The 22460-nt window shown below is 43.1% G+C and overlaps 1 protein-coding gene across 2 annotated transcripts in view; it reads right to left on the bottom strand.

The window, feature by feature from the left end:
• Positions 1-305: 305 nt before the first annotated feature.
• STIM2 (stromal interaction molecule 2) overlaps positions 306-22460 on the bottom strand; it is a 73962-nt gene continuing 51807 nt past the window's right edge. For both annotated transcript variants that reach the window (XM_088658593.1, XM_035112120.3), the window contains exons 4-12: positions 14859-14970; positions 14304-14419; positions 11417-11594; positions 10386-10563; positions 9030-9197; positions 7753-7853; positions 6573-6811; positions 3590-3824; positions 306-1723 (exon numbers count right to left, since the gene is read on the bottom strand). In XM_088658593.1, the coding sequence (XP_088514719.1) occupies positions 1243-1723; positions 3590-3824; positions 6573-6811; positions 7753-7853; positions 9030-9197; positions 10386-10563; positions 11417-11594; positions 14304-14419; positions 14859-14970 (1808 nt within the window). In that variant the 3' untranslated portion in view covers positions 306-1242. The remainder of the gene's footprint in view (positions 1724-3589; positions 3825-6572; positions 6812-7752; positions 7854-9029; positions 9198-10385; positions 10564-11416; positions 11595-14303; positions 14420-14858; positions 14971-22460) is intronic.

Here is a 22460-nt window from a genome sequence, read left to right as displayed (position 1 = left end):
GATACGTCATGGGACAGGACAGGTTGGGGGGAATCACAGGGAAAACCCGGGGGTGGGCGGAGGGTGCAGGATACGTCATGGATCGACACAGGGCGGGGGCAGTCACAGGGATTAGCCACAGCAACGCGTGGCAGGGCCAGCTAGTAAAATATATAAAATGAAATACAGGCATCCACAATATAACGGCAAGTACCAGTCAGAGCACACCATTTCCTCTAACAAGCAATAATTGGGGGGTGGGGAGTGGGGCTGGGCTGGGCTGGGCAGGGCTAGCTTGGCCTGGATGAAATCAAAACAAGTCAATGCACAATAATATTTTCAATTTATTATCTTTGCCACAGTACAAATATTCACAAATCAAACATCCGTCGTCTGTCAAAGTATGTAAACAAGTGCCCACAGTTGTCCCTATCCCAGTTTTAAGGTTGTGAATGTCTTAAAAAGTCCTTCAAAATCAAGTTTTGAATTTTGTCATTTGAGAATGGAATCAGGAGCCTCTTCTTTTTATAATAAGTCTTTTTTAAAAAACCATTCAGCCTGTGCAATGCAGTAAAATCACAGTGAAAGCCCTGGATAAACATGATTTTTTTTACAACAGGACCCAACCCATTAGGTTAATAAATGCATTTAAAGAAGCAGTATGTTGACAAAACGAGGTTCCAGTTCCAGAAATCAATTGTTAGAAATGCTAGTCTCTACATTAAAAACAATTTTAAAAAATAACAATGAACCAACCCATCTCTTCCATCATTTTACAAGTCTAAACAGTTTCACTTGCAAAGATACTTTCCAGTCAGGAAAACAGTAGTGCAATTTAAGTAGTTTTACTTCATTAAAAGTTACTGATGTCCAGTAATGCAAATGCCATAGCTTCTGTGGAAAGATAAGAAGATGCTTCAGTAAACAAGAAAAAACTTTGGCAAGCCCAGACAGGCTTACTAGTCCGTTAAAGCTTGTGTTAAAGTGTTGTGGGTTTTTTTAATGGTTTTTTTATATATAAACTAAAAAAAAGCAGAAATAAATAGACAAAATGACTGTAAACTGTCTTGAAATTAAAAATTTTCATTGACAGCTGGCACAACTTTACCATAAAGTCATTTAGAACAGAAGAGGAATTGACCTAAGAGGTTTTCCTGCTGCGGCAACCAAGCCCAGAAGACAAAGAAAACTACATTCTGAATTTTAAAAAAAGAAAACAACAAGTCTAGCGATGCCACAATTGCGCTTTCCCCTCCAGCAGCCTCACTTTGACTTCTTCTTAAAGAGGCTTTTTATTTTGGAGGCCTTTTTGTTCCGCTCTCCGTTCTGGCAGAGGTCCTGTGGGGTGCTGCTTATCCGAGGGGCAGCCGAGGAGGTTTCATGACCCGTTTTGCTTTCGCTGCTGGTGGAGGAACAAGAGGTGTGGCGGGGCTTGGGGACGGGAGCACTGCTGGAGAGCTGGTTCATGCTGCACGACTTCTCCAGAATGCCATTGTACACCTTGTTTGCGGGACTGAAGATCATACTTTTAGTTTCCGTCATGCCAACACAGTCAGGGGAACCCCTGGAAATGTCGGCCGTCAGGGAAGAAGAGTCTCCAGTAGATGACTCTTCCAGTGAGAGTTCCTCCCGTGATATTTTTTGAGGTGACAAAGGTTGATATATTTCAAGGCTCGAAGGAGGAGATTGTTTCCTTCCAGAAGAATTTAAGGAGTCACATTCAGAAACTGTATCTTGTACTTCCCTGCAGCAAAGAGGAGAGAATTGTAAGGTGTCAGACTGTTCCATTTAAGGATCTGTCTGTCTGTCTATCTCTATCCCTCTGTCAATAATTAAATTACCTACTTCATTAAATCTTCCAAATCCTGAGTTTACACACACACACACACACACACACACACACACACACACACACACAACTTTTACTTGTCAGCAGTGGAAACAAAAACTGCAAATGGCAAGGCCAGGCATCCCCAAACTGCAGCCCTCCAGATGTTTTGGCCTACAACTCCCATGATCCCTAGCTAACAGGACCAGTGGTCAGGGATGATGGGATGATTTGTAGTCCAAAACATCTGGAGGGCTGAAGTTTGGGGATGCCTGGGCAAGGCCCATCATGAAGTCGGTTATTTCCCTTTGTCTCACACATAGGAGGGAATGCTTCTTTTAAAATGTTGCCCATGGGCCAGATCCAGGGGAAAGGGCACAAAAGAAGGCTGGTAGGAGCCAAATTCGCCGGAATCTCTCTCCCCGCCCATGTCAGCCCCACAGCCTCTTGCAAAGCCCCTCATGTGAATCAGTTGAATGGGTTGGGATGTGAGAAGCGGCACTGAATGGGAAATGGGTATTGCCAACATCAGGCAAAGGCACCTTCTGTACCTCCCAAAACTGGGTGGAGGTACAGAATGTGGCTCTGCTTGGCGCTAGGATATACCACTTCCCCTTCAGTGCCCCATTCCACAGCCCAAAGCCATTCAACCAGGTCCGTGACCCTCATAAGATGCTTTTGGCGGGGAAGGAGGAATGCTAGGAGGAAGAAGGGAAGTCAGGCTCTGCCATCAGTTTCTCATGCACTTTGCTGTCAATTCAACTCAACTATGCATCTTTCTTTAGAGTCATTTTTGTTCCACTTGCAAAAATTAAATGGAATAGATTCAACTTCTTCATTGGCAACTTGTACAATTCAATCAACTGAGATTTACAGTGACAGCCTTACTTTGAATAAATATGAATTCATTGCTCACACCCACCCACCCACCCCCTTTGCAATAAAAATGTAACACTTATACAGTGGTACCTCAGAAGTCGAACTGAATCCGTTCCGGAAGTCTGTTCAACTACCAAAATGTACAGAAACCAAGGCGTGGCTTCCAATTGGTTGTAGGAAACTCCTGCAGCCAATCGGAAGCCGCATCGGACGTTTTGGGTCCAAAGAGTGTTCGCAAACTGGAACACTCACTTCCAGGTTTGCAGAGTTTGGGAGCCAAAACATTTGACTCGCAAGGCATTCAGCTTCCAAGGTACAACTGTATGTGGAAACAATTCAATCTATTCCTTCTGCACTAAAATGATTTTTTAAAAGAGCCAACTCAATTCTTGTTTATCTGACCCTCCCCTGAATTCATAAAATTCTAAAATTGTGCACCTCCCATCTCTCTTCAAAACAAGGCATCAAGCAGTTCACTGCACAGAGACTCTGCTAGCCGAAGATGGCCCTGGCACCACAAGAAACACAGTGCTCAGAACAGTGTTTCTCCACTGGCTTCATTGTCAGCCATGACTTCATCACCTCAAGGTCAGATCTCTGTTAGCAGCTTTTATGTCGGGAATGCCCTTGTAGACCGTGCCAAGTGCAGCCGCCTGCCTGCTGTAACAGCCGAGTCTCTAAGGGCACATTAAATCTGCATTTCAAGCCCTGAATACCTTGCATCTTGCATACCATAGAGGGCACAGGGGAGTTAATAGTCTTATCGCAATCTTCCAGATCTAAACGGAAAAGATCCTTTGCAAATCCTTCTGGTGTGTCCAAGTCTGGACAGCAAGGGCACATAGACACTTCATGGAACTAGCTCTAACCGAAACCATCACGGTAGCGTCCCAATGCCCATACCATTGCTTGTCAGCAGTGAAGTAAATTGCCTCTTCCTCCTCTTCTGTACGGTAAGCAGCGGGGCAGCTGGACACGGAAAGGATGTCAGGATCTGCAGAGTGCAAAGTAGCTTGGGCATGTGGAGGATGCGGTGTTTGTGCTGTGTGTTGCGACTGCGGAGACGACGGCATGACGCTTCGCCGGGAGCGACACATGCTACTGCTCCTTGCTAAGGTGCTCGTTTTCACGACAGACCCTGAGAACGACAAAACAATGTTATTCAAAAATCAACCAGCTGCTCTAAGTTATCAACCGAGCCATTGCTCTGTTTCAGGCAGGGAGGATTTGCAACTAGTCCTATCTGCCCAAGCCCACAGACTAAGGATTTTGAGTAGAAGCAGCAGCAACAATAGACTTCATTTTAATCTTGAATAATATATCCTTCCTTCCTTCTTCCCTTCCTATTAATCCATACTTAAATATATCAGCAAAAGAGACAGGCAAGGGCAAGGCAGGTGTAAAACTGACCTCCACTTGACGGAATTTCACAGAAGGCTCGGTTATCATTTTGAAGTCTTACTGGAGAAGGTCACAAGGGAAGTCACAAACTTATGATGCTGACAGCAACACCTGACTCAAATATTTAACAGGAATCTGTAACATCTCACTGAATGTATTATGATCAATGGAGTGGATGGAGAGGAATTCTATGAACATCATCTATTAATTTTAAAGGTTTATTTATTAAAAGCTTTAGCAAGAGTGCCCACCAAGAAAAACTGTATCTGTGAAATGAGCCTTAGGTTACCTATGATATCTGAAACAGAGCCGTGGAAAATAGTAAAATGTGAACCAAAAAACAGCTTCCAAAATTGAATGACTGTCCAGTTGAAGAACATTCCTGATTAGATCTTGTTCAGACCCAGATCAACCTGATCACAGTTGTGCTATGCTCTGTGAGTGCAGCTTTCTCCCAATTGAAGTGCAGAGTGTTTGAGGACAGGGACAATCGCAGGTAAACCAAAATGCTTGCTTACAAAGCTACTGTACTACCAACTTTCCTGTACACTTGTGAAACATAGATCACATATAAACACAATCTCAAACTCCTTGAAAGATTCTATCAATGGTGTCTCCGAAAAATTTTACATATCACTTGGGAAGACAGGCGAACTAATGTCACTGTACTGGAAGAAGCAAAGATCACCAGTGTCTAAGCAATGGTTCTTCAACATCAACTTTGTTGGACTGGTCATGTTGTGGTGGATTCCCGATTATCGTTTTACAAAGCAACTACTCTATTCCCAACTTAAGAATGCTAAGTGTAATGTCTGTGGACAGCAAGAGAGGTTTAAAGACTCTCTCAAGGCAAATCTTTAAAAAATGTAGTATAAACACCGACAACTGGGAATCACTGGCCTGCGAGCACTCCAGTTGGAGAACAGCCTTTACCAAAGGTGTCATGGACTCTGAAGAAGCGCAAACTCAGGACAAAAGGGAGAAACGTGCTAAGAAGAAGGCACATTTGGCAAACCCTCACCGTGATCAACTCCTGCCTGGAAAACCTATGTCCCCACTTTGGAAGGACGTGTGGATCCAGAATTGGCCTCCACAGCCACTTATGGACAGATTGTTAAGACCACATTCATGGAAGACAATCTTACTTGGGTACAAGTGACTGCCAAAGAAGACGAAGATGTCACCCTCTGCAAATATCGGCACTTACATCAGATGTAAACCAAACCAAAATAATTTTCAACTACTACAGATCGGAAGCAGAGTGGGGTTTTATTTTATAAAGGCTTCATCAGTAAAATCACACAGCCCTCAGAATCTCAAAAGGTTAGAAGGGCAGTAGAGGGAAACAATTGTTTTGCCAGCCATAGAAGTGAAAAGTTTGGTGGGGGGAATGTCTTACAGGTTTTCAAGAAAAGATTTCTAGAATCAGCTGTGAAAATGAAGAACAGCATTAAAACTGCCCTCCTCTGCACAGCAGAACCCTAATAAGACTCTTAATCTCTGAGACACTCTCTCCTTTCAGGCTTCCCAGAAACAAGAGCACCCAACAAGCAGCTTTCTGTTGCAACTTCCAAATGAGAGCCCTTTCTTTTATTTCCTACAAAAGCAGGAAGGAGAAAGCTCCATCCACAAAGCCAGCATTTCAAGGCTGCCTACAAGAGAGAAAGCAGCTCTTTAAGCACCACACTCTGCACAAAGAAGCACAGTGCTAAAATTTGAAACCCTGAGTGTGTGGCTGTTCTTTTCTCCTTTTTCGGAAACAAGTGGCTGGGAGGGGAAAGCTTCCGGCACTTTCCAGGAAGCAAGCCTCCAGAGTCTCATTTCCCCTCCGCCTTTTAAATGGGAAGAGCTGGACTCAACTAAAAGAGCACACCTTCTGCTTCCTTCCTGGAAGAACATGTTTTGTTTTGTTTTCAAAAGATTCCCTCCCAGCTTATTTTTTATTCCCATAAATATAATGTGCCCTCAATTTCAAAGCTCTTATACTGTTCCATTATGTGGGATGTGACTGAATGTAAGTAAAACTTATCATTACTTTCTAAAAGAAGACTGTTATGTCATTATTGTTTTTAAAAGGGAACTAAAGGGGATTTACCAGGAACAGTCCAATCTGGACAAGCCAGACTGGATTGTTTAACTCAAACGGTTCTAACGAATCCATCAACTAGCTTCCTGCTATGTACAAGGGAATGTGCTCTCCTACAAGTTCACTAGCGTGAGTGAAGAAGGATAAAATTTAAACAATATATCCTCTTCTACTATCCTCAACATTCCCACACATTAAATAGCTGGGGTTCCATACGCCGACTGTTTCTGCTTTTCCATATTTCCCAGCATCTTTGCTCTGCTGACTCTTGCTAACCCCTCTGACCCTTTGCTTCATTTGGCATTTCAGTATGCCAATTCTTCTAATGGTTGTAGCTATTTGCCAAACTCCTGTGTATCTGCTGGCATTCAATGTCTTCTTAGATATACTACCACATACCATGAAACTGAGAAACGATGGGAGGAGTGTCTTCGTCAAGGTCATCTACACCCCCGGCAATTGGATACGGCGGGATGGAAACTCGCGGCATTACCACCCAACTATGATCAGAGTAAAGTGATGAAGTCAGACTCGGTAATCCTGAGTTATGTGCTATCTGGAAGCCACAGATCTTCTCAATCTGCTGCCATCGGTAGAGTCGCTCTCTCAAACAAGTGGTTAATTCAGAAAGTGCTTTCCTAAGAAACAACAGAAGTTTGGGTTTGTTTGTTTCTTTGTTTGTTTTCAAATTATGCATTTGGGGGTATTTATGACCAGCCATCATGGGTGGCACTGTGGTCTAAACCACAGAGCCTAGGGCTTGCCGATCAGAAGGTCGGCGGTTCGAATCCCCGTGACAGGGTGAGCTCCCGTTGCTCGGTCCCCTGCTCCTGCCAACCTAGCAGTTCGAAAGCACTTCAAAGTGCAAGTAGATAAATAGGAACTGCTCCAGCGGGAAGGTGGCCAGTAAAGTGAGATGAGCACCACAACCCCAAAGTCGTCTGCAACTGGACCTAATGGTCAGGGGTCCCTTTACCTTTACAATAATCCATATTAATGTATACAGTACTATCGTTCTTCAGGAGCTACAAACAGTTACATTATAGAATCTGATTTTCAATTTAAAATGCAACTCACATTAAAAGGTAAAAAAAAAAGGTAAAGGACCCCTGGACAGTTGAATCCAGTCAAAGGCAACTATAGGGTTGTGGCGCTCAGTTTGCTTTCAGGCCGAGGGAGCCGGCATTTGTCCATAGACAGCTTTCCAGATCATGTGGCCAGCATGACTAAACCGCTTCTGGCACAACGGGACACCGTGACGGAAACTAGAGCAGCGCACGGATATGCTGTTTACCTTCCTGCCGCAACAGTACCTATTTATCTACTTGCACTGGTGTGCTTTTGAACTGTTAGGTTGACAGGAGCTAGGACAGAGCAACGGGAGCTCACCCTGTCGTGGGGATTTGAACTGCCGACCTTCTGATCAGCAAGCCCAAGAGGCTCTGTAGTTTAGACCACAGCGCCACCCGCATCCCAATAAAAATAAATAAATCTTAACATTAAAATATTGAGCACTATAGTATCAACCAAGTTTATGCATTAAGCACAAGGGGCATCACCCACTAGGCAGGTCTCTTACTTTGCTTCCAGAATCTTGTGGTCCACTTCATCAAGAGAAGAGCTGTGTGCAACATGTAATGTCCCAAAGACGGTACTTCTCTTTTTCTTAATCTTTTCTGCCTATTATTAAAGGACAAATATGAAGCCAAATTTACATATACAATGCAATGGGTAAAGAGGAATATATACCTTTTTTATCTAGCCAATAGGATTTGGGAGATGTTACAAGGTTAAACTATAGTGACGCTCTCAAGGCAAATCTTTAAAAATGTAGTATAAACACCGGCAACTGGGAAACACTGGCCTGAGAGCGCTCCAGTTGGAGAACAGCCTTTACCAAAGCTTTGAAGATGCTCAAACTCAGAACGAAAGGGCGAAACACGCTAAGAGGAAGGCACACTTGGCAAACCCTCACCATGATGAACTCCCGCCTGGAAACCTATGTCCCCACTGTGGAAGGACACATGGATCCAGAATTGGCCTCCATAGTTTTTTAACAGTAAGTGTGTTTATGGAAGACAATCTTACTTGGCTACAAGTGATCACCAAAGAAGAGGAAGAGGAAGAAGAGGAGGAAGAAAAAGAAGAAGAAAACTATAGTGACCTGGGAATAGCATATCCAAAGAGACATGTTGTCCTATCACAATCTCTAAAATAGAACAAAAACTCCCTTAAGGTTTCCCATCTTTACATAAGCAAGAACAACTAGGGGCATAGTCAAAGGTATTCTCAACAGGTAACTCCACAACTATGCAACTCCCTGAAACCAGAGACACACCAAAAGTGTATTTTTAAAGGTGAGATTAGCATTCATTTATTTCTTTTATTAAAATGCCTTATGAACTGCTTTTAAATACAATTTGCGGGTATTGCGTTAAACTGAGTAACTTATGTTTCCTGCCTCAAAGGGTATCTCTCCTGGACTTTAAGCCAAAGCACAAAGTTATAAAATGTAAAACATTTAAAGCTGGGCTGAATTCAGAAGGCTGTGGGCAGGCTAGACTAGAGTAGCAGGAGCAGCAGCCTGGGGCACAGCTCTTAGGAGGGTAGTGATACAGTAGCAGGAACAAAATGAGACAAAAATGTGATGCCCCAGAATTGTAACTGCCCATTTTGCTCAAAACGTAAACTTGCAGGAAGCAAGGGTACACACACACACACACACACACACACACACACACACACACACACACACACTTCTAGCTGCAATCCCACAACCTGAATTGCATTAATTCGGTGACGAAATCAGAGACTACACACTGCTTTTGATTGCGAGGACTCAAAAGTGCACAATACCTCATCCTTGGCAATTGCCAATTGCATTTCTGCATTTTGTCTCTTAATGTTGTAGTACTGCACTTCCACTTCGTGCGTGAGCTGGAGCCATTTCTGCAACGCGTCAGGAACAGACCAATTGCTTCTCAGTTCAAACTCCTTCTCGGCCTTTTTTAAGGCCATGCGGACCTAGAAGCCAGAAGAGATATGCAAAGATGTTGAGACACCTAAGCCTGAAGGGAAATTGTGTTTATTTGGAAACGTGGGGAGCATTAAGATAAATTCAACAGTGTAAATAAGTTTTGATAGATTCAATAATGGAATACCGAATTGTTCAGTTTAAATAAAATATGCAGGGATTTATGTGATGCAAAATGAACCATGGAAAGAGAAGAGGGGAAGTCACTGATATTTTAAGGTTGTTTAAATGAATATTCTAAAATGTAAAACAGAAAATTCAATAAACTTATGAATATAAGCCCTATCAGTGTCCTTGAACAAATGCGCTGTTTCAATTTTCTTTCCCTACTATTTCTTTAGGCTGCATGTGGATGATCCGCAGCCTGCATGCAGCCCTTGGGCACCCACGGGTGTAGCCCCCAAGCCTCCAGCAGCCACACCCACTTTCCACACTGCTCAGTCATCAGCTGCACCGTGGGGAAGAGATTCCTGTTCCTGCCATGCTGAACAGCAAAGTGACAATTTCAGCTGCATCAGGATTGCAAGGTTAAGCCTTGGGACACCCTGGTGATGCTAATGCAACTGGGGGGGGGAGATTAAAGTCTGTCTCTCTCCCTCTCTCCCTCTCTCTCTCTGTGTGTGTGTGAAAGAGAGAGAGAAACAGAGAGAGAGAGAGTGGGGGAGCTGCGTGTGGAGCCAAGCTGTTACTCCAAAGTGTATAGTTAAAAAGAGGGCTACCAGAGGAACTTTTAAGTGTATAGATGCAAAGCTGCAAACTCAACTCCCCTTGGAATATGATATGGGGAACAATATTCCTGATGGTGTGGAAGAAAAAAGGGGGAAAGAGGGGGAGGGGGGCACGGTGAGTTGAGTGGGGTCGGGTGGCAATGCTTCTAATTCTTCTACTTAGTGTATGTGTGGGGTTTTGTGTCAGCGTCACCTGATGAAGCTAGGCAGCTACAATGTGCAGCTCAAAGGCTCCAGTTCTGGCTCTTTCCTTCTACTGATTGTTACACCCATTTCTCTACCAGTTTCAGCTTTGTATGTCTAAACTACCTTTCTGGAATTGATTTCAGTTTGCTTCTCTGGTTTACGATTCCATCATGCCCCTTGCTCCAATGCTACAGTGCCATTAAGTGGCTGGGAAAGGTACAACTCTGCGTGGGCTATGGTATACTGTATTTTATTTGCAAATACCTGCACCAGCTCCTCTTCTGCATATTTAAGCCTGCTGAGTTCACATTCAGCTCCTTCCCTCAACTCTCTCAGCCGACACGCTTCCCGTTTTGCGTCGCTGATTTCATCCATCATCTTGCGCTCCAGGTTTTGCTTTTCCACAGCGACAGTCCGATTTTCCTCCTGTGCTTTTTCAAGCCTTCAAAGTAGACATTTTTTTCCACAGGTTAATAGTGTTTGTTCAGTTCTGTTCATGCCTCAATTGATTGGACAAATAATTTAAGCTACTCTGTGGCATCGCCAAGCGACATGTCACTAAACCTCTCAATATGTGTGAAAAGAACACCAAAGGGTTACCCGTCTCTCTCAACAAACTTAGCTATGTTTACTGTCAAGTTACGGTGCTAAGGCTCAGGACCACAATACCTCAAGGGCTGCCTCTTTCCATATGAACCTTCCCAGACCCTGAGATCATCTTCTGAGGCACTCCTTTGTGTGCCTCCTCCTAGAGAGCTCCGGAGGGTGGCAACACGAGGACGGGCCTTTTCTGCAGTGGCTCCCCATCTGTGGAATGCTCTCCCCAAGGAAGTTTGCCTGGTGCCTTCATTATGCACCTTTAGGAAGCAGGCAAAAACGTTCCTTTTTATCCAGGCCTTTGGTTGATCCAATTTACATCCTATGCACTTTTTTAAATGTGGCCCTTTTTGGAGGGGGGTTGTTATTGGGTTGTTGTTTTCATTCTGATTATATATGTCGTGATCTTTTCTGTGAACTGCCCTGAGACCTCCGGGTATAGGGCAGTATATAAACTCAATAAATAACTGAGGACATTCAAATTTGTGAAGAACATCAAAACTCATACAATAACAGGAATGCTGGTGTAGCTTAGTGGCTAAATGTAAGTTGAGGAGTCTCCTCTTCATACATCACCTTAACCATGAATTCACTATGTGGAATAGACAAAGTCCTGCAATATTTTCACACTGAATGGCCTTTCAAGGCTGTCATAAGGACTTTGAACACCCTAAAGTATTGGTCTATTTTTCACGTACCTCTCTTGCAAATCGCACAGACTCTGTTCTGCTGTTTGAAGGCTTTCTAAATCTTTCATCATTTTTGTCATATGCTCTTTTGAAGTCTTGTTCTGAGTATATGCAAACCAGCAGCCCCCGACGCCGATCACTATAGAAATGGTGAGGATGAAATCTTTCATCCAGTTGTGAGGCGGTCCTGAAAAATGCAGTTGTACATGAGTTAAAGAGATAGATCATCTAACAAGATTAGGCTGATTTAGATACCATGCTAAACCAGGGTTTAGTGCGACACAAGCTGCAACAAGCCATGAGCCCTTACGCTCCCCACCAGCATGGCTCTGTGAGTTCAGAAACTTCCACTTCCATTTTAGGTCGACCAGTTTGTCAAAGTTTTTTTAAAAAAAATATTACAAACTGCAGTTAATCTTAAGTATGGTTAGTGCTCAGCACAATCCCCCCCTTTCTCCTGGCAACATGTCTGCACATGTGTCTTAAAGAAGAATCACTGTAATCCTGAAAGGGTCAAGCCAAGTTAAATTAAGCTGGCTTATTTTCAATAATCATGCCTAAGATTAACTGCAGCAGTAATAGAAAATAGCTGCACGTGGCGCCGAGAAAAATATGCGGTGTTATTTGGTGCAGCCAGTGATTTTTTTCTGACAAAACATTCCAGAAAGGAGTACCAGCATCTTCACTTGGGCTGCCACTGCTGCCAGCTAGCCTTTGCTTCCCCTGGGGCTTACTTAAAAAAAAAAAGTTCAAAGGGGGAGGGAGGAGCAATGAAGTTATCCTCATAAGCTTTGGCAGTGGCTGCCACTGCCTTCTTAAAGTAGCAAGTGCTTCATTCAACCCGTGCTAGCTGGAGATATGGTGGAAGTGGCTGGGTAAGAGCAGTGGGGATGTTCCTGCAAAGTCAGGCTGCCGCTGCCACTGCCTGCCAGCCAGCCAGCCACAAGTACCTCTTTCATTCTATGCTGGGTTTTGTTTTTGTTTTTTAAAGGTTAGGGGGGAGCAGTGGCGTCCTCACACACTCAGGCTGCTGTTGTCTACCATCGATGTGGAACTGGTGGCAGGTGCTTCCCCTGCCCGAGGGAAGGCCTTTGTCTGAAGGAGGGGCTTTGTGCAAGAGAGGAACATTTTGTGGCATTTGGTGGGAGGGAGAGATCTATACGTTGTCTGTGCACGAGAGAGAAAAGGAGGCATGCATGTGAGGTCTCCTAGGGAGAGAGGTAGGCCTGGACAGAGAGGAAGAGAGAAGGGGGAGCTATGTGTGCATATGTGGTGTGTGAGACGAAGAGAAGGAGTTATATCTGTGAAGTGCATGTTTGTGAGTCGCATAGGGAGATGTGCATTTGTCTGTGCTCTGAATACATGCATGTGCTCTGTGTGAAAAAAGAGAGGTAAAGGTAAAGGACCCCTAGACGGTAATGTCCAGTCAACGGTCATTATGGGGTTGTGGCGCTCATCTCGCTTTCGGGCCAAGGGAGTGGGCATTTGTCCACAGACAGCTTTCCAGGTCATGTGGCCAACATGACTAAACTGCTTCTGGCGCAACGGGACACCGTGACGGAAACCAGAGCGCACGAAAACACCATTTATCTTCCTGCTGCAGCGGTACCTATTTATCTACTTGCACAGGCGTGCTTTCGAACTGCTAGGTTGGCAGGAGATGGGACAGAGCAACGGGAGCTCACTCTGTTGTGGGGATTCAAACCGCTGACCTTCTGATTAGCAAGCCCAAGAAGCTCAGTTTTTTAGACCACAGCGCTACCCACTCACTGTGTGCTCTGTGTGCGCATAAGAGGTAAGAGGGAATGTGGCTGGCCACCTGGGGTCCCCGCCCCTCCCCCAGTAGTGAGGAATGTTGCCTGTTGTTATTAGATGACATCTCTCTCTCTCTCTCTCTCTCTCTCTCTCTCTCTCTCTCTCTCTCTCTCTCTCTCTCAGGGTTTGGGTTGGGTGTGGCGTGGTTGGTGTGTAAAATCAACATTGTGTGATTGCCACAAACAGGACCAGCAGAAGACTGCACTAACTTCCCATGGCAAGCATGAGATGGAGGAAAAGTCAAAGAGCAATTCTTCCAATGGCCTTGGCACCAATCGTGAAGTACTAAGTGTCATCCATAAAATGTCAAATTTCAATTAATGTTGATAATTAAATACAAAATAAAAATGTGTATCACAAATTCAATAGAGAGGGGAGATGGGCATAGAAAGAAGGGCTGGGTGGGATCTAGAAATTTTTCAGTTTATCAAGATATGAGTACCATTGTGTTGTTTTTATTTTTTATTAGGTATTTTGTGGTTTTATATCTTGATTTTATTCTGTGAACTGCCCTGAGACCCCCGGGTATATGGCGGTATATAAATTCATTAAATAATAATACTTTTTACACACACACACACACCCCAAAAAAGGCTAATTCAGAATATGACTGCCCAATTGCCATTTCCTTTCACTTAAAAACAAGCAAGTGAAATGATGGTTTGCTTTTACAGTTTGTCTGAAACAAGGCAGCTTCAAACCATGCAATGAAGCTGGTTTGTTTCAGCAAGCTATAATTAGATGACTCGTAGTTTAGGATTTAGATATACAGTAATGCTAAATTGTGGTTCATCTAAAGCAGAAGTGAAAGCTTCCTAACTCCTTATGACTGCACCAGATGATAAAATAGCACACAAATCCAAGACTTGCCTAGGCTTATTCCTGTCCTGATCAACCATGGTTTATTTTTACACTCAAAACACACCATCTGAAGGATACCCACAATAGTATCATTGGATATATCCCTCAGAGGAATTAGCTGCCCTAAATATTAACGTAAATCACAGTTCAACCGAACAATTCTTTCTGCTAGCAGTTTAAAGGTGATGGGGAGGAGGCAGAGAGAGGAAATAATACTAACGTGTGAGAGGTCCAAATAAGACAACATCCAAGGCCTTCAGTTGTAGTTTCTGCCGGTGGCTCCGATCAATTATTTTCAACTGAGAGATCATAAATGCGGCTTCATTAACTGCTATCCTGTACAGAATAAAGCAGGGATTTTATGTTCCTTGTCCTGAAAGCAACTGTCAGAGACACAACTAAAAATGCAGATTCTATTGTGTGCAGTAACTCAAAGTCAATGAGAAATGGATACTATGTTGTGCGGTTTATCACATTTCATGTACAACACTAAACCAGAGGTGGTAGATTTTAATGTACCAAACTAACATCAAGTTTGCCATTAACAGAATGTTCTTGTTTAAACTGATATAGCATGAAACTATACAGAACTGCATGACTATGTCAGTATAAGTGCAATAATGTACCATCAAAAAAGCAGATTTCTTAGGCTAACAATGTTTTAGATGTAAGAAATGTTTAATCTTAATGTTTAATATATTTCACTGAGCATGCTCTGCACAGAGAGCCCAAGACTGCAGGAATAGCCAAAACTTATCAGAGCTGAAAAATTCACCTCGGCAATGTTGTTCCTTTGACGTTATTTTCTCTGAAAGTCTTCTCATATTGAGGAAGTTCAACGAATTCTACCAGCCACTGAAGAGTCTCCTCCTGTGTCCAGTTGTGAACTATAACACAAACACAAATACTATTTTACACTGGCTGGATTATCAAGAATTAAAGCAACTGTACAAATAAAAAAGCAACAGCAAGTTATTGGCAGGTTTGCCGTCTTCATCATGTGCTCATCCAAGTCAAGATTACACAAAGATTATAAAGTAGTAATTCTTAAAAATATTTCATTATTAAAAATTCCATGGCCTGGTTGAAAAAGAAAAGGTCTTGTGACCAGTGGAGTGTACACATAGTTCTTGATCCTGTTATTCCTCAACTCATACTGTGGAATGAAGCGGATGAAAACAGGTTGTGTACCCACATAAGGGAAGATCTCTGGTCGAGTATGGTAGAACATCATGTGGGTCCATGATATTTTGGTGACAGAGAGAGCATGCTATTTGGGTTGGGTAATGAGAAAATGAAAGAATACAACATACAAACCCTAAAATACTACTGATATTTAAAACTTTAAAATACAGCACCATATAGACTGGTATCAATCTCAATTTCAACCATGTTGGTCCTTAAATAAGAATTTATTTTTTATACCCCAGTCACTCTGGATGGCTGCCAACAGAATATTAAAAACACTATAAAACATCAAACATAAAAAAAATTCCTAAACAGGGCGTCTTCAGGTGTCTTCTAAAAGACAGATTTTTGTTTCCTTGACATCTGATGGGAGGGTGGCACAGGGTGGGTGCCACCACCGAGAAGGCCCTCTGCCTGGTTCCCTGTAACCTCGCTTCTTGCAGTGACGGAACAGCCAGAAGGGCCTTGGCACTGGACCTCAGTGTATCCAAAACGAACAAAGAGGAGCAACCAGCAGGCTCAGAAGAACTCCAGAGTCTCAGAAGACGATACTTTGGAGTCCCATTCACCTGTCCAGCCAAACCCAACACTGACTGAGCATGCTCAGTGGGTAAGGGTAGAGAGAAAAGGGAAATGGCACAGGGTGGCTGCACAGACGAAGCCTCCACAGAAGCACTCCACACTGCAACCTTTTGCATCCGCTAATCACCTACATAACAAAACAATTAAAATACTCAAGTGTTCACCCAGCTAAAGGGTTTATCTTCATCTTCACATGCAATGGTTATTAACGTGAAAGCTAGTGGCTTGGCTAGGATAAGGCTCTCTATATTCAAGACCTTGCAGACAAGAAAGCACAATCGCTTAAATATAGAAGGAACCGTAACCTTGGCCTCAGCTGACAGCTTTGCATGATGCCATCACAACAAGCTAGTAACATTCTCACTGGAATACTAAGAGTGCTTTTAGCATGCCAAAGTGCTTGCTCCCACCCAGCGCAATCTATTCTTTTCTTTCTTTCAAAAAGCAGGGCATTCTTGTTTCATGATTCACGAACCCCCAGATGATAACCATCCGCATGGCAGAGGATACCAGAGTCAGCCTTAAAAATACCTAGGCTCAGAGCCATAGCTAGGTGATCTTGCACCCCTGGCAGAAACGTCCAGATTGCGCCCCCTAGCCATGGACAAATTAACTCTTCTTTCCACCTCTTCTCCAACCCCCCCCCACCCATTCAATTCTCCCTCTATTTAAAACCATTTATTATGAGGCAATAATCAATATTTATGTTTATGGATATATTTTTAGTAGATTTTGCACACACACCCCATTGGCTGCGCCCCTGGTGGGGGCCCACCTCACCACCCCCTAGCTACGGCCCTGCCTAGGCTAATAAACGAGATCAGTTTACACTGTCTGGCGAAGACAAAGGATGAGAGATCAGCTGAACTTCCTGCAGGGGAGAATTCCAGAACTGGGCTGCAGCCACTGAAAATACTCTCACATGTCCTGCCCAACTTAGCATCAATGCAGAGAAGGGGCATTCCTTCAGGTATCCCAGTCTGAAGCAATTTAGGGCATTATAAGCAATAATTAGCACTTTGATTTGTGCTGAGAAACAGATTGGAAACCAATGCAACTGTTCTAAAATGGGTAGAGCATGCTCCCACAAGCCATATTCTAGTAAGCATCTGGACCAGCTAAGGCTTCTAGAAACACTTCAGAGACAGTCTCATGTTGTTGTTGTTGTTGTTGTTGTTGTTGTTGTTGTTGTTGTGATACATACATACATGCATGCATGCATGCATGCATGCATACCCAGCCCATATGGCTGGGTTTCCCCAGCCACTCTGGGGGGCTCACAAAATAATAATAATAATAATAATTAATAATAATAATAATAATAATAATAATAATAATAATAATAATGTGATAAAAAACCAAACATTAAAAAACTTCCCGGTACAGGGCTGCCTTCAGATGTCTTCTAAAAGTCAGATAGTTGTTTATTTTCTTGACAACTGGTGAGAGGGCGTTCCACAGGGCAGGTGCCACTACCGAGAAGGCCCTCTGCCTGGTTCCCTGTACCCTCACTTCTCACAGTGAGAGAGCCACCAGAAGACCCTCAGAGCTGGACCTCAGTGTCCGGGCTGAATGATGGGGGTGGAGACGCTCCTTCAGGTATACTGGGCCAAGGCTGTTTAGGGCTTTAAAGGTCAGCACCAACACTTTGTATTGTGCTCGAAAACATACTGGGAGCTAATGTAGGTCTTTTAGGACAGGTGTTATATGGTCCTGGCGGCCACGCCCAGTCACCAGTCTAGCTGCCGCATTCTGGATTAGTTGCAGTTTCCGGGTCATTTTCAAAGGTAGCCCCACATACAGCACATTGCAGTAGTCCAAGTGGGAGATAACCAGAGCATGGACACATAATTGACCTGCACCTTCATGGACAGCTGTGAGTCCAAAATGACTCCCAGGCTCCGCACCTGGTCCTTCAGGGGCACAGTTACCCCATTCAGGACCAGGGAGTCCTCTGCATCGGCCTGTCCCCTGTCCCCCATGTCACAGCAGCCCTAATCTACTTGCTGATCCTGACCTTCTTAATCCAGTGCATTACTATGTGCCACATGAAATTAAAAGCTTATACCCTACCCTTGTCATCCTTTGAAATCCACTTCACCTCTCACTGTACTCCTCAAACATAATCTCTGGTCTACAGGCCTTTGGTACTTCTGAATCCTCCTAAATGCAGTCTTTGCTCCCCTAGACAAATGCCTGCTTGCCTACAAACTGTTCCTTCCAGACACTTTACTTAGCCTGTGTGACTGGGTTTTGTTTTAGACTTCAGTTTAGCAATACATAGTTCATGAACTGAATTTAAATTTGACTTGTTTGTTGTTGTTGTTGTTTAGCTCCTGTAGGCTGGCAACTTCTGATTTAGACAAACTCCAAGTCTTGTTGCTTTCACTATTAGAATTCTGGGGAAAGCAAGGGTGCATGGAGTTCAAAGAAAATCCGCGACGAATTAAAAGCATAAGTAGAGGCAGGCAACTTGGAGAAAGTCACAAAATGTCACAAAACAGGAGCTCATTATTTAGCTTAACAGTGAGGTTCTATTCACCGCAAAATTAATTTCCTGTGGAATCTGGTAGGAGATTTTGCAAGGATTAACATGTTGGTGTTGTTGAGATGCTAATCCCACTACGGCTCATTTCCAGAACTTGCTTTACCAAAGTCAGAGAGTTATCATTGGGAACACACACACACACACACACACACACACACACACACACACCTTCCTACAGAAAGCCCCAAGCTACATGCTTCCAGAGAAGATTTGGAACATGTAGCCTACCCAAATGACACCAGAGACAATGCCTTGTCATAACACGTAACACATATCAGATAAAAATATATATAAATGACCTAAAGCTTCAAAGCAAAACACAACTTGCCATAGGCACAAAGTGTGCCAAAGCAATGAAGCACACTATCATATCTTGATTATTTTGGACTATTCTTCCCTGCAATCTAGCATTGCACCAAACATACTACTAATCAGCAACAAAGTAGATTAACATTTTTTCCAAGTTGCCCCTCCTTCCTGGGAATATGATTTCTGCCAGTTGGGGATCATGCACCAAATGTGACTTTTGCGATGCTTGCCAAAAGAAGCAGAAATGTAACCTCTTATGTAAAGTATCCTATTTGTGTATGTAAGGCATATTGTTTGAGAGTTACACTCCCGACCAGGGAGATTCAGATAACCAAAGTTTTATTATTCAAAACATTATCATCAACACAGCAGAGGTCTTAACCTCCTACTACAATCACTCAAAGCTCTAATACACAGTGGTTTGATGTTGTTTTAAGAAAAAAAACGGTGCTGGCAATCACCATGAAGTTGTGACAGTAAGTATCACACTTCTAACATTTGGAAAAAAGGTGCTTGTACGGCATACTCTTGAGTACCCCAGGAAAAAAGCACTGCTAATATAGTATAACTTCCCCAGTTCCTCACTCTCCCCATCCTTTTCCAGAGTGCCACTTGGTTTCTTTTAAAGAGGCTCTAACACATATTAATAAGCAGCAACAAGAACATTTATGTTAGGCTAATTACATTTCACACGAAGCAGGCTTTTATTTAATTTTTTTTAATAAAAAAAACCTTGTACGTATCATTGTCTTCCTTTAGTATCACTTCTCTCCACTTTTCTAAGTTTGCAGTTTATACCTGAAACTTCACATCTAAAGCAATTCCAAGAACCCCAGATTTACTGTGAAACTCAAAATAGGAAAGAAACTCAAAATTGGAACAGCAAGCTTTAGACCTCTCCCCCCAATTTAATAGCTGTGTGCAGAAAAGCAATCACGGTTACGAGCTATACTGAATAAATAGCAGCTATTTACAGTTAGCAGTAATTTAAGAGAAACTTAAATTTGCCTTGGGCAGTTCTCCTTTCAGCATTAGTAAAGGGGCCAAGTTGTCCATCTCTGCTCAAACTGATGCCAAGATGTTACATAATGAAACAACAGTGACGTTTACTCTAAACTCACATTCAACCAACAATTTAACATTACAAGCATGCGCTTCCAAGAAAGGGGATCTGGAACTCCTGCACTGGCTTATTTGAAAAGGAATTTGAGGTTACATATTGCATCCCCAGTAGTGCTTGGCTTGCATTCATTTTCACTGTCTAGCTATTCAAAACCTGTGGCTGCCAATAATGAAGAATGTGCAATGCAACCATAACATTTCTAGATGGTATGCAACTTGTTCCCAGTTGCTGGAATAACATCTGCTGTGCACAGTGCCTTAGAAACATTATTTGAAGATTGTCACATGCTACCCACGCCCCATTTGTGTTGGCCTGTTTCTCCACTATTAGAGCTGTTCTTTGCACAAATGCAATTTCAACTGAATGAATTACGATACTGTGCCAGAAGGCTAACTCCCAAGTCATGCAGATTAACCAGTCAATAGCAGAGCATCTTCTCGCTACCTGAGGCACTCTGACAACTTCTAAAAAGGTAAAGGTAAAGGACCCCTGGACGGTTAAGTCCAGTCAAAGGTGACTCTGGGGTTGCGGCGTTCATCTTACTTTCAGGCCGAGGGAGCCAACGTTTGTCCACAGACAGCTTTCCAGATCGTGTGGCCTGCATGACTAAACCACTTCAGGCACAACGGAACACCGTGACGGAAAAAAGAGTGCACAGAAATGCCATTTACCTTCCCGTCACAGTGGTACTTATTTATCTACTTGCACTGGCAAGCTTTCGAACTGCTAGGTTGGCAGGAGCTGGGACAGACCAATGGGAGGTCGGTCCATTGCAGGGATTCGAACCGCCGACCTTCCGAACAGCAAGCCCAAGAGGCTCAGTGGTTAGTCCTCAATCCCTTCTGGATGAAACACTAGAATTTGTTCTGCTTCGGATTTGAGCAATTTGCTCCTATCCTGCTTTTTGTGTTGTAACAGACAAAGGAGCATTATGCCTTTGATCAAGGACAAGAAAGCAAGAGTATTCACTCTGAATGCCACCCTCCCCATGCTCTCACACAGCAACAGAAGTTATCTACGGGCTTTATATGTTTACATCAAGATATATGACCGCAGTGGGGAACCTTTCTGAGCGAAAAGGGCCACAATCCCTACTGAGCGGCTTTCTAAGGGTCACATGCCAGTGGTGAGTGGAGCCAGAGACAAAAGTGGGCAGATGTGACTCATGTTTGTACACTAGGCTACATTCCAGCCATGAAAAATACCAGACATTTCTACACATCTCTTCCTCTTCCACCCAAGCAAGCAAGAAGCATTATCACAGCCTGGAAAAAGCACCTGGGGAGAATTCTGAGAGCCAAATATAGAGGGTTGGAGGGTTGCCTTTGGCCCCTTGGCCCAAGGTTCCCCACCTCTGACATCCAAACACCAACAGTAATAGTTTCAAGCAAAAAGCATTTTGAACCATTTATCATTTGGGGTATAAAGAGGGGAGGGGATTTATGCATATGCACCTGTATAAATGAAACCTAGTAGCACACGTAAAAAAATTACCTGTTTTAAAGAAAGGAGAAGGACATTAATTCATAGCTGCCAAGTTTTCCCTTTTCTCGCGAGGAAGCCTATTCAGCATAAGGGAAAATTCCTTTAAAAAAGGGATAACTTGGCAGCTATGCATTAATTTATGAACACACATTTTGCAAGATGTGGCAATCAAAGCTATGAGTGGAACTTAATTCAGTGCTAAGGAAATTGCTCTGTCAGCTCAAGCATTTTTGCTTATCCAACTGATCTCCCCTCCTCTGTCCACTTTATGTTCTCCTGACCCACCAGAGGACTTGGCGGGGGGGGGGGTGGAGGAAGCACCACTGCCCTAGTGAGAGACCTTGCACTGGCTTCCACTAACAGAACAGGTTAGTTGAATCTTGCTGTGTATTTCTTTTGTTCCCTTTTGTAGTTTTATTTTATTTTTATTAAAGAATAAAGCAGAACATACAAATGAGAAAAATAACAGATATTAACAATAAAAAACAGATTTCTTCATTACAAGGAGCTTTTGATGATAAAGTCAAAAATCAGGAGCTATAGTTTTATAAATGGATTGTAAAAACACAGCAGAATGGGTTAGTTAAATATGGCCCTATATTTCTAGTTCATTTGATGGTGTGTAGGCAGCTTTGTTTCATTGTAAAGCCTGCAGAAAACATTTCAACCTCAAATTACCATTCTGCTACAAAGCTCAGCAGATATTGGACAAGTCTCCTTCAGCCTAACTCAGAGTTGTTGCACTGCTAATATGCTGGGAAGAAAATCAGGAAGGTGCCAGCAACAGGGGAAAGGAAGGAGGGGTACATCCAGGTGCACAATATTTTTTCATTTTTAACTGAGCCCAACACATTCTGAACAAAGTTCTTCCTCAGGGACACTTTTGAACAATAGATTTCAGCTTCGCACCTGTATACTGTGGCAGCTTATTTTTTCCTTGGGCACCTGGAGATCATCCTTTCTTTATGTTTCTTGTACAAAAGACAGGACACAAATATAGCACATAAAATACAGCTGTAATTATAGAAGAATGACCAGAACAGCTAAATACTTTAACAATCTCATCTTCTCACAAATAAACAGCTTTCGATGTGATGGGCGTAAAGCCTAATAAACATCTTTGCTTTGCTTTCGATACCATC

Source organism: Zootoca vivipara, chromosome Z1 (genome assembly GCF_965207765.1).
Source record: "Zootoca vivipara chromosome Z1, rZooViv2.hap1.1, whole genome shotgun sequence".
NCBI classification, from domain to species: domain Eukaryota; kingdom Metazoa; phylum Chordata; class Lepidosauria; order Squamata; family Lacertidae; genus Zootoca; species Zootoca vivipara.
This window is presented reverse-complemented; position numbering and strand designations above follow the sequence as displayed.